The sequence below is a fragment of the Oncorhynchus clarkii genome, chromosome 26 (assembly GCF_045791955.1).
Source record: "Oncorhynchus clarkii lewisi isolate Uvic-CL-2024 chromosome 26, UVic_Ocla_1.0, whole genome shotgun sequence".
NCBI lineage: Eukaryota > Metazoa > Chordata > Actinopteri > Salmoniformes > Salmonidae > Oncorhynchus > Oncorhynchus clarkii.
The window spans coordinates 35,416,065-35,428,766 of record NC_092172.1 but is presented as its reverse complement, the minus strand read 5'-3'; the positions used below and the strand labels follow the sequence as shown (position 1 = coordinate 35,428,766).

Genomic DNA, 12,702 nt, shown 5'->3' with positions numbered 1-12,702 from the left:
ACTTTATAATGATTTATATACCAAACCCTCCTGTTTACTGTCTCCATACTTTATATACCAAACCCTCCTGTTTACTGTCTCCATACTTTATAATGATTTATATACCAAACCCTCCTGTTTACTGTCTCTATACTTTATAATGATTTATATACCAAACCCTCCTGTTTACTGTCTCCATACTTTATATACCAAACCCTCCTGTTTACTGTCTCTATACTTTATATACCAAACCCTCCTGTTTACTGTCTCTATACTTTATATACCAAACCCTCCTGTTTACTGTCTCCATAATTTATATACCAAACCCTCCTGTTTACTGTCTCTATACTTTATAATGATTTATATACCAAACCCTCCTGTTTACTGTCTCTGTACTTTATATACCAAACCCTCCTGTTTACTGTCTCCATACTTTATAATGATTTATATACCAAACCCTCCTGTTTACTGTCTCTATACTTTATAATGATTTATATACCAAACCCTCCTGTTTACTGTCTCTATACTTTATATACCAAACCCTCCTGTTTACTGTCTCTATACTTTATAATGATTTATATACCAAACCCTCCTGTTTACTGTCTCCATACTTTATATACCAAACCCTCCTGTTTACTGTCTCCATACTTTATATACCAAACCCTCCTGTTTACTGTCTCTATACTTTATATACCAAACCCTCCTGTTTACTGTCTCTATACTTTATAATGATTTATATACCAAACCCTCCTGTTTACTGTCTCTATACTTTATATACCAAACCCTCCTGTTTACTGTCTCTATACTTTATATACCAAACCCTCCTGTTTACTGTCTCCATAATTTATATACCAAACCCTCCTGTTTACTGTCTCTATACTTTATAATGATTTATATACCAAACCCTCCTGTTTACTGTCTCTGTACTTTATATACCAAACCCTCCTGTTTACTGTCTCCATACTTTATAATGATTTATATACCAAACCCTCCTGTTTACTGTCTCTATACTTTATAATGATTTATATACCAAACCCTCCTGTTTACTGTCTCTATACTTTATATACCAAACCCTCCTGTTTACTGTCTCTATACTTTATAATGATTTATATACCAAACCCTCCTGTTTACTGTCTCCATACTTTATATACCAAACCCTCCTGTTTACTGTCTCCATACTTTATATACCAAACCCTCCTGTTTACTGTCTCTATACTTTATATACCAAACCCTCCTGTTTACTGTCTCTATACTTTATAATGATTTATATACCAAACCCTCCTGTTTACTGTCTCCATACTTTATATACCAAACCCTCCTGTTTACTGTCTCCATACTTTATATACCAAACCCTCCTGTTTACTGTCTCTATACTTTATAATGATTTATATACCAAACCCTCCTGTTTACTGTCTCTATACTTTATATACCAAACCCTCCTGTTTACTGTCTCTATACTTTATATACCAAACCCTCCTGTTTACTGTCTCTATACTTTATATACCAAACCCTCCTTTTTACTGTCTCTATACTTTATAATGATTCATATACCAAACCCTCCTGTTTACTGTCTCCATGCTTTATATACCAAACCCTCCTGTTTACTGTCTCTATACTTTATAATGATTTATATACCAAACCCTCCTGTTTACTGTCTCCATACTTTATATACCAAACCCTCCTGTTTACTGTCTCCATACTTTATATACCAAACCCTCCTGTTTACTGTCTCCATACTTTATATACCTAACCCTCCTGTTTACTGTCTCTATACTTTATAATGATTTATGTACCAAACCCTCCTGTTTACTGTCTCTATACTTTATAATGATTTATATACCAAACCCTCCTGTTTACTGTCTCTATACTTTATAATGATTTATATACCAAACCCTCCTGTTTACTGTCTCTATACTTCATAATGATTTATATACCAAACCCTCCTGTTTACTGTCTCTATACTTTATATACCAAACCCTCCTGTTACCTGTCTCTATACTTTATATACCAAACCCTCCTGTTTACTGTCTCTATACTTTATATACCAAACCCTCCTGTTTACTGTCTCCATACTTTATATACCAAACCCTCCTGTTTACTGTCTCCATACTTTATAATGATTTATATACCAAACCCTCCTGTTTACTGTCTCCATGCTTTATATACCAAACCCTCCTGTTTACTGTCTCTATACTTTATATACCAAACCCTCCTGTTTACTGTCTCTATACTTTATAATGATTTATATACCAAACCCTCCTGTTTACTGTCTCTATACTTTATAATGATTTATATACCAAACCCTCCTGTTTACTGTCTCCATACTTTATATACCAAACCCTCCTGTTTACTGTCTCCATACTTTATAATGATTTATATACCAAACCCTCCTGTTTACTGTCTCCATACTTTATAATGATTTATATACCAAACCCTCCTGTTTACTGTCTCCATACTTTATATACCAAACCCTCCTGTTTACTGTCTCTATACTTTATAATGATTTATATACCAAACCCTCCTGTTTACTGTCTCTATACTTTATAATGATTTATATACCAAACCCTCCTGTTTACTGTCTCTATACTTTATATACCAAACCCTCCTCTTTACTGTCTCCATACTTTATATACCAAACCATCCTGTTTACTGTCTCCATACTTTATATACCAAACCCTCCTGTTTACTGTCTCCATACTTTATATACCTAACCCTCCTGTTTACTGTCTCTATACTTTATAATGATTTATGTACCAAACCCTCCTGTTTACTGTCTCTATACTTTATAATGATTTATATACCAAACCCTCCTGTTTACTGTCTCTATACTTTATAATGATTTATATACCAAACCCTCCTGTTTACTGTCTCTATACTTCATAATGATTTATATACCAAACCCTCCTGTTTACTGTCTCTATACTTTATATACCAAACCCTCCTGTTACCTGTCTCTATACTTTATATACCAAACCCTCCTGTTTACTGTCTCTATACTTTATATACCAAACCCTCCTGTTTACTGTCTCCATACTTTATATACCAAACCCTCCTGTTTACTGTCTCCATACTTTATAATGATTTATATACCAAACCCTCCTGTTTACTGTCTCCATGCTTTATATACCAAACCCTCCTGTTTACTGTCTCTATACTTTATATACCAAACCCTCCTGTTTACTGTCTCTATACTTTATAAAGATTTATATACCAAACCCTCCTGTTTACTGTCTCTATACTTTATAATGATTTATATACCAAACCCTCCTGTTTACTGTCTCCATACTTTATATACCAAACCCTCCTGTTTACTGTCTCCATACTTTATAATGATTTATATACCAAACCCTCCTGTTTACTGTCTCCATACTTTATAATGATTTATATACCAAACCCTCCTGTTTACTGTCTCCATACTTTATAAACCAAACCCTCCTGTTTACTGTCTCTATACTTTATAATGATTTATATACCAAACCCTCCTGTTTACTGTCTCTATACTTTATAATGATTTATATACCAAACCCTCCTGTTTACTGTCTCTATACTTTATATACCAAACCCTCCTCTTTACTGTCTCCATACTTTATATACCAAACCATCCTGTTTACTGTCTCCATACTTTATATACCAAACCCTCCTGTTTACTGTCTCCATACTTTATATACCAAACCCTCCTGTTTACTGTCTCTATACTTTATAATGATTTATATACCAAACCCTCCTGTTTACTGTCTCCATACTTTATATACCAAACCCTCCTGTTTACTGTCTCTATACTTTATAATGATTTATATACCAAACCCTCCTGTTTACTGTCTCCATACTTCATATACCAAACCCTCCTGTTTACTGTCTCCATACTTTATATACCAAACCCTCCTGTTTACTGTCTCCATACTTTATATACCAAACCCTCCTGTTTACTGTCTCCATACTTTATATACCAAACCCTCCTGTTTACTGTCTCCATACTTTATATACCAAACCCTCCTGTTTACTGTCTCTATACTTTATAATGATTTATATACCAAACCCTCCTGTTTACTGTCTCCATACTTTATATACCAAACCCTCCTGTTTACTGTCTCTATACTTTATAATGATTTATATACCAAACCCTCCTGTTTACTGTCTCCATACTTCATATACCAAACCCTCCTGTTTACTGTCTCCATACTTTATATACCAAACCCTCCTGTTTACTGTCTCCATACTTTATATACCTAACCCTTCTGTTTACTGTCTCTATACTTTATAATGATTTATATACCAAACCCTCCTGTTAACACAGATCTACTTTATATAACAACAGGATCACTTCTTCTCTGCTCTGTAAGGCTGAGGCAGAGTCAAGGCCGGGCCGAGGCAGAGTCAAGGCCCGGCCGAGGCAGAGTCAAGGCCCGGCTGAGGCACCCGGCCGAGGCAGAGTCAAGGCCCGGCCGAGGCAGAGTCAAGGCCGGGCCGAGGCAGAGTCAAGGCCGGGCCGAGGCAGAGTCAAGGCCCGGCCGAGGCAGAGTCAAGGCCCGGCCGAGGAAGAGTCAAGGCCGGGCCGAGGCAGAGTCAAGGCCGGGCCGAGGCAGAGTCAAGGCCGGGCCGAGGCAGAGTCAAGGCCCGGCCGAGGCAGAGTCAAGGCCGGGCCGAGGCAGAGTCAAGGCCCGGCCGAGGCAGAGTCAAGGCCAGGCCAAAGCAGAGTCAAGGCCCGGCCGAGGCAGAGTCAAGGCCCGGCCGAGGCAGAGTCAAGGCCCGGCTGAGGCAGAGTCAAGCCCCCCTGCCGGGAAAGAAACTGGTCAAGGTCCAAACATTACCTTCTAAGTAGAATTTTATCGAAACAGACTTTAAACCAAAGCGGCCATAAAACCCTCTTCTTGTGAGGGGAGTTGTTTTACAGTCAGGTTACTGATCAACTTGTTAAGGCCTCATCCCAAATGCCATCCTATTCCCTGTACAGAGCCCCGTTGGGCCCTGGTCAAATGTAGTGCCCTATATAGGGGGTAGGGTGACATTTTGGACTTGTCAAGTCCGTGGCTGTAGGGCTGTAGGTTGTCCCTGCCCAGGCCATAGAGATTAGGCCTGCATGCTGTTAGGTTGTTGGGCTGTAGGCTGTAGGGCTGTTGGGCTGTATGGCTGTTGGGCTGTTGGGCTGTAGACTGTAGGGCTGTAGGGCTTTGGGCTGTAGGAGTGTAGGGCTGAAGACTGTAGGGCTGTAGGGCTGTAGGGCTGTAGGGCTGTAGGGGTGTAGGAGTGTAGGGCTGTAGGGCTGTTGGGTTTTTGGGCTGTAGGGCTGTAGGGCTGTAGGGGTGGAGGGCTGAAGACTGTAGGGCTGTAGGGCTGTAGGGGTGGAGGGGTCTAGGGCTGTAGGGGTGTAGGAGTGTGGGGCTGTAGGGCTGTTGGGTTTTTGGGCTGTAGGGCTGTAGGGGTGGAGGTCTGAAGACTGTAGGGCTGTAGGGCTGTAGGAGTGTGGGGCTGTAGGAGTGTGGGGCTGAAGACTGTAGGGCTGTAGGGCTGAAGACTGTAGGGGTGGAGGGCTGAAGACTGTAGGGGTGGAGGGCTGTAGGGGTGGAGGGCTGTAGGAGTGGAGGGCTAAAGACTGTAGGGCTGTAGGGCTGAAGACTGTAGGGGTGGAGGGCTGAAGACTGTAGGGGTGGAGGGCTGTAGGGGTGGAGGGCTGTAGGAGTGTAGGGCTGAAGACTGTAGGAGTGTAGAGCTGAAGACTGTAGGAGTGTAGGGCTGAAGACTGTAGGGGTGGAGGGCTGTAGGGGAGGAGGGCTGTAGGAGTGTAGGGGTGAAGACTGTAGGGCTGTAGGGCTGAAGACTGTAGGGCTGTAGGGCTGAAGACTGTAGGGGTGGAGGGCTGTAGGGGTGGAGGGCTGTAGGGTTGGAGGGCTGTAGGGGTGTAGGAGTGTAGGGCTGTCGGGCTGTTGGGTTTTTGGGCTGTAGGAGTGTAGGGCTGAAGACTGTAGGGCTGTAGGGCTGTAGGGCTGTTGGGTTTTTGGGCTGTAGGGCTGTAGGGATGTAGGGGTGGAGGGCTGAAGACTGTAGGGCTGTAGGGCTGTAGGGGCGTAGGAGTGTAGGGCTGTAGGGCTGTTGGGTTTTTGGGCTGTAGGGCTGTAGGGCTGTAGGGGTGTAGGAGTGTAGGGCTGTAGGGCTGTAGGGCTGTTGGGCTTTAGGGCTGTAGGGCTGTAGGGCTGTAGGGCTGTAGGGGTGGAGGGCTGAAGACTTTAGGGTTGTAGGGCTGTAGGAGTGTGGGGCTGAAGACTGTAGGGCTGTAGGGCTGAAGACTATAGGGGTGGAGGGCTGAAGACTGTAGGGGTGGAAGGCTGTAGGGGTGGAGGGCTGTAGGAGTGTAGGGCTGAAGACTGTAGGAGTGTAGGGCTGAAGACTGTAGGGGTGGAGGGCTGTAGGGGTGGAGGGCTGTAGGAGTGTAGGGGTGAAGACTGTAGGGCTGTAGGGCTGAAGACTGTAGGGGTGGAGGGCTGAAGACTGTAGGGGTGGAGGGCTGTAGGGGTGGAGGGCTGTAGGGTTGGAGGGCTGTAGGGGTGGAGGGCTGTAGGGGTGCAGGGCTGTAGGGGTGGAGGGCTGAAGACTGTAGGGCTTGTAGGGCTGAAGACTGTAGGGGTGGAGGGCTGTAGGGGTGGAGGGCTGAAGACTGTAGGGCTGTAGGGCTGTAGGGCTGTAGGGGTGGAGGGCTGTAGGAGTGTAGGGCTGAAGACTGTAGGAGTGTAGAGCTGAAGACTGTAGGAGTGTAGGGCTGAAGACTGTAGAGCTGGAGGGCTGTAGGGGAGGAGGGCTGTAGGAGTGTAGAGGTGAAGACTGTAGGGCTGTAGGGCTGAAGACTGTAGGGCTGTAGGGCTGTAGGAGTGTGGGGCTGAAGACTGTAGGGCTGTAGGGCTGTAGGGCTATAGGGCTGTTGGGTTTTTGGGCTGTAGGGCTGTAGGGCTGTAGGGGTGGAGGGCTGTAGGGGTGGAGGGCTGTAGGGTTGGAGGGCTGTAGGGGTGTAGGAGTGTAGGGCTGCCGGGCTGTTGGGTTTTTGGGCTGTAGGAGTGTAGGGCTGAAGACTGTAGGGCTGTAGGGCTGTAGGGCTGTAGGGCTGTTGGGTTTTTGGGCTGTAGGGCTGTAGGGCTGTAGGGGTGGAGGGCTGAAGACTGTAGGGCTGTAGGGCTGTAGGGGCGTAGGAGTGTAGGAGTGTAGGGCTGTAGGGCTGTTGGGTTTTTGGTTTTAGGGCTGTAGGGCTGTAGGGCTGTAGGGCTGTAGGGGTGGAGGGCTGAAGACTGTAGGGCTGTAGGGCTGTAGGAGTGTGGGGCTGAAGACTGTAGGGCTGTAGGGCTGAAGACTATAGGGGTGGAGGGCTGAAGACTGTAGGGGTGGAAGGCTGTAGGGGTGGAGGGCTGTAGGAGTGTAGGGCTGAAGACTGTAGGAGTGTAGGGCTGAAGACTGTAGGGGTGGAGGGCTGTAGGGGTGGAGGGCTGTAGGAGTGTAGGGGTGAAGACTGTAGGGCTGTAGGGCTGAAGACTGTAGTTGTGGAGGGCTGAAGACTGTAGGGGTGGAGGGCTGTAGGGGTGGAGGGCTGTAGGGTTGGAGGGCTGTAGGGGTGGAGGGCTGTAGGGGTGCAGGGCTGTAGGGGTGGAGGGCTTAAGACTGTAGGGCTTGTAGGGCTGAAGACTGTAGGGGTGGAGGGCTGTAGGGGTGGAGGGCTGAAGACTGTAGGGCTGTAGGGCTGTAGGGCTGAAGACTGTAGGGGTGGATGGCTGAAGACTGTAGGGCTGTAGGGCTGAAGACTGTAGGGGTGGAGGGCTGTAGGGGTGGAGGGCTGAAGACTGTAGGGCTGTAGGGCTGTAGGGCTGAAGACTGTAGGGGTGGATGGCTGAAGACTGTAGGGGTGGAGGGCTGTAGGGGTGGAGGGCTGTAGGGTTGGAGACTGTAGGGGTGGATGGCTGAAGACTGTAGGGCTGTAGGGCTGAAGACTGTAGGGCTGTAGGGGTGTAGGAGTGTAGGGCTGTAGGGCTGAAGACTGTAGGGGTGGATGGCTGAAGACTGTAGGGCTGTAGGGCTGAAGACTGTAGGGCTGTAGGGCTGAAGACTGTAGGGGTGGATGGCTGAAGACTGTAGGGCTGTAGGGCTGAAGACTGTAGGGCTGTAAGGGTGTAGGAGTGTAGGGCTGTAGGGCTGAAGACTGTAGGGGTGGATGGATGAAGACTGTAGGGCTGTAGGGCTGAAGACTGTAGGGGTGGATGGCTGAAGACTGTAGGGCTGTAGGGCTGTAGGGCTGAAGACTGTAGGGGTGGATGGCTGAAGACTGTAGGGCTGTAGGGCTGAAGACTGTAGGGGTGGATGGCTGAAGACTGTAGGGCTGTAGGGCTGTAGGGCTGAAGACTGTAGGGGTGGATGGCTGAAGACTGTAGGGCTGTAGGGCTGAAGACTGTAGGGGTGGAGGGCTGAAGACTGTAGGGCTGTAGGGCTGTAGGGCTGAAGACTGTAGGGGTGGATGGCTGAAGACTGTAGGGCTGTAGGGCTGAAGACTGTAGGGGTGGAGGGCTGAAGACTGTAGGGCTGTAGGGCTGTAGGGCTGAAGACTGTAGGGGTGGATGGCTGAAGACTGTAGGGCTGTAGGGCTGAAGACTGTAGGGGTGGATGGCTGAAGACTGTAGGGCTGTAGGGCTGAAGACTGTAGGGGTGGATGGCTGAAGACTGTAGGGCTGTAGGGCTGAAGACTGTAGGGGTGGATGGCTGAAGACTGTAGGGCTGTAGGGCTGAAGAATTTTCTTTCTTTCTCTCTCTCGGAGGATCTGAGCCCTAGGACCATGCCCCAGGACTACCTGACATGATGACTCCTTGCTGTCCCCAGTCCACCTGGCCGTGCTGCTGCTCCAGTTTCAACTGTTCTGCCTGTGATTATTATTATTTGACCATGCTGGTCATTTATGAACATTTGAACATCTTGGCCCCCTTTCAGAATGTCTAACCAGAGGCCCCTGTCAGAATGTCTAACCAGAGGTCCCCTGTCAGAATGTCTAACCAGAGGCCCCCTGTCAGAATGTCTAACCAGAGGCCCCCTGTCAGAATGTCTAACCAGAGGCCCCCTGTCAGAATGTCTAACCAGAGGCCCCTTTTCAGAATGTCTAACCAGAGGCCCCCTGTCAGAATGTCTAACCAGAGCTCCCCTGTCAGAATGTCTAACCAGAGGCCCCCTGTCAGAATGTCTAACGATAGGCCCCTGTCAGAATGTCTAACCAGAGGCCCCCTGTCAGAATGCCTAACAAGAGGCCCCCTGTCAGAATGCCTAACGAGAGGCCCCCTGTCAGAATGTCTAACCAGAGGCCCCCTGTCAGAATGTCTAACCAGAGGCCCCTGTCATAATGTCTAACGAGAGGCCCCCTGTCATAATGTCTAACCAGAGGCCCCCTGTCAGAATGCCTAACGAGAGGCCCCCTGTCATAATGTCTAACCAGAGGCCCCCTGTCAGAATGTCTAACCAGAGGCCCCCTGTCAGAATGTCTAACCAGAGGCCCCTGTCATAATGTCTAACGAGAGGCCCCCTGTCAGAATGCCTAACCAGAGGCCCCGTGTCAGAATGCCTAACGAGAGGCCCCCTGTCATAATGTCTAACGAGAGGCCCCCCTGTCAGAATGCCTAACCAGAGGCCCCGTGTCAGAATGTCTAACCAGAGGCCCCTGTCATAATGTCTAACGAGAGGCCCCCCTGTCAGAATGCCTAACGAGAGGCCCCCCTGTCAGAATGCCTAACCAGAGGCCCCGTGTCATCAATCTCATGACAAATAGGATACGCCTGGAGTCTGGAGTCAGGAGAGAGAAAAAACCCAAAGGTAAATTCCAGAGGTTCATGTTTGATTGACAAGGCTGCAGTAGTTAATGTCACTGTTTGAGGGGGGACTGTTATTATGGGATATATATAGGATGCCAGTACATAGTGGACACATGTGGTCTAACTCAGTCACGCTCCGGTTGCAGGGTAGAGCTATATGGCCTGTCCCTAATGACACCCTATTCCCTATCTAGTGCACCACTTGTAGATGGACATGTTTTGGGCCCTGGTCCATTTCCTGAGAGACAGAGAGAGAGAGAGAGAGAGAGAGAGAGAGAGAGAGAGAGAGAGAGAGAGAGAGAGCGCTCCGGTGTGTTCAATCATTAACGCTGTGCAAACAACACATTGCCTTTTTAATGTAACCAAAGGAAAGTCCTTACTGTTTGTCGTAATTCTGTCAGCGAGTCTGAGGGGTTGAAGTTTACCCGGTGACTGGCTAGAGTAGAACAACGATCAACGCTAAGAGAAGTCTCTAGAAGCAGGCTGTCTCTGACCAAGCAGGCTGTCTCTGACCACGGTGTCCCTCTCCCAGAGTGCCAAGAACCTTGGCTTGACCATGGACAACAACCTGCTCCTGCAGGTTCATGCTCTACAACATCCGTAGAGTACGACCCTACCTCACACAGGACGTGGAACATCCGTAGAGTACGACCCTACCTCACACAGGAAGAGACACTACCTCACACAGGAAGAGGAACATCCGTAGAGTACGATCCTACCTCACACAGGAAGTGGAACATCCGTAGAGTACGACCCTACCTCACACAGGAAGAGGAAGGTCCGTAGAGTACGACCCTACCTCACACAGGAAGAGGAACGTCCGTAGAGTACGACCCTACCTCACACAGGAAGAGGAACATCAGTAGAGTACAACCCTTCCTCACACAGGAACAGGAACATCCGTAGAGTATGACCCTACCTCACACAGGACGTGGAACATCCTTAGAGTACGACCCTACCTCACACAGGACGTGACCCTACCTCACACAGGAAGAGGAACGTCCATAGAGTACGACCCTACCCCACACAGGAAGAGACCCTACCTCACACAGGAAGAGGAACGTCCGTAGAGTATGACCCTACCTCACACAGGAAGAGGAACATCATTAGAGTACGGCCCTACCTCACTCAGGAAGAGGAACATCAGTAGAGTATGACCCTACCTCACACAGGAAGTGGAACATCCATAGAGTACGGCCCTACCTCACTCAGGAAGAGGAACATCAGTAGAGTACGGCCCTACCTCACACAGGAAGTGACCCTACCTCACACAGGAAGAGGCGCAGGTCCTAATCCAGGCACTTGTCCTCTCCAGTCTGGACTACTGCTGGCATCGTCTTCATGACCATGGTGCTTCCCTACAGAGCAGAATGGGGATCTCCCTCGTTACCTTCAGGCTATGTTCAAACCCCTACACCCCAACCTGAGCCCTCCCTCCCTCTACCTCTAATCTCTTGGTCCTCCCACCCTTACACCCCAACCTGAGCACTCCATTCCTCTACCTCTAATCTCTTGGTCCTCCCACCCCTACACCCCAACCTGAGCACTCCATTCCTCTACCTCTAATCTCTTGGTCCTCCCACCCCTACACCCCAACCTGAGCACTCCATTCCTCTACCTCTAATATCTTGGTACTCCCACCACTACACCCCAACCTGAGCACTCCATTCCTCTACCTCTAATCTCTTGGTCCTCCCACCCCTACACTCTAACCTGAGCCGTCCATCCCTCTACCTCTAATCTCTTGGTCCTCCCACCCCTACACTCTAACCTGAGCACTCCATCCCTCTACCTCTAATCTCTTGGTCCTCCCACCCCTACACCCTAACCTGAGCACTCCATCCCTCTACCTCTAATCTCTTGGTCCTCCCACCCCTACACCCTAACCTGAGCACTCCATCCCTATACCTCTAATCTCTTGGTCCTCCCACCCCTACAGGAGGGCAGATCCCGCTCAGTCCAGTCCAAGCTCTTCGCTGTCCTGGCACCCTAATGGTGTGAACCAGCTTCCCCCTGAAGCTAGGACAACAGAGAACCTACCAGCTTCCCGGAAACATCTGAACGCCTACCTCTTAATTATTATTATTCTTTTTTAAATGGCTCTCACGTCGGGCTCCTCGCCACTTCTCTTTTCCCACGAGGACTGACTTTGCTGATCAGTACTCTGCTGAGGGAAAAAATGTATTTGATACGATTGTGATATGTTGTTGTGTCACCTAGTTGTCTTAAGAGTTATTTACTAATTGAAAGTCGCTCTGGAATCGTAGCTAAATGACTAAGATGTGAAACGTAAACGTCAGCAGGACTGTCCAGTGGGTGCTGCTCTGTCTGATCTAAAAAAAGATAACTTTGTGTTCCAAAAACAGAACTTTCCATTCTGGTGACACAAAAGAGTTCTACCTGGAACCAAAAAGAGTTCTACCTGGAACCAAAAAGAGTTCTACCTGGAACCAAAAAGAGTTCTACCTGGAACCAAAAAGAGTTCTATCTGGAACCAAAAAGAGTTCTACCTGGAACCAAAAAGAGTTCTACCTGGAACCAAAAAGAGTTCTACCTGGAACCAAAAAGAGTTCTACCTGGAACCAAAAAGAGTTCTACCTGGAACCAAAAAGAGTTCTATCTGGAACCAAAAAGAGTTCTACCTGGAACCAAAAAGAGTTCTACCTGGAACCAAAAAGAGTTCTACCTGGAACCAAAAAGAGTTCTACCTGGAACCAAAAAGAGTTCTACCTGGAACCAAAAAGAGTTCTACCTGGAACCAAAAAGAGTTCTACCTGGAACCAAAAAGAGTTCTACCTGGAACCAAAAAGAGTTCTATCTGGAACCAAAAAGGGTTCTACCTTCTGGTGATGGTGAAGACCAAGCCTTTTGACATAACAAATATCAACCTATTTAACCAGG

At 47.7% G+C, this 12,702-nt stretch overlaps 1 protein-coding gene across 1 annotated transcript; it reads right to left on the bottom strand.

Moving 5' to 3' along the window:
• Positions 1–5,062: 5,062 nt before the first annotated feature.
• On the bottom strand, positions 5,063–10,387 carry LOC139384612 (uncharacterized). The gene is made up of 2 exons (XM_071129432.1): positions 10,296–10,387; positions 5,063–6,095 (listed from the first exon to the last, which is right to left on the bottom strand). Exons 1-2 carry the CDS (start codon positions 10,385–10,387, stop codon positions 5,063–5,065), a joined length of 1,125 nt encoding a protein of 374 aa, XP_070985533.1.
• Positions 10,388–12,702: the final 2,315 nt, after the last annotated feature.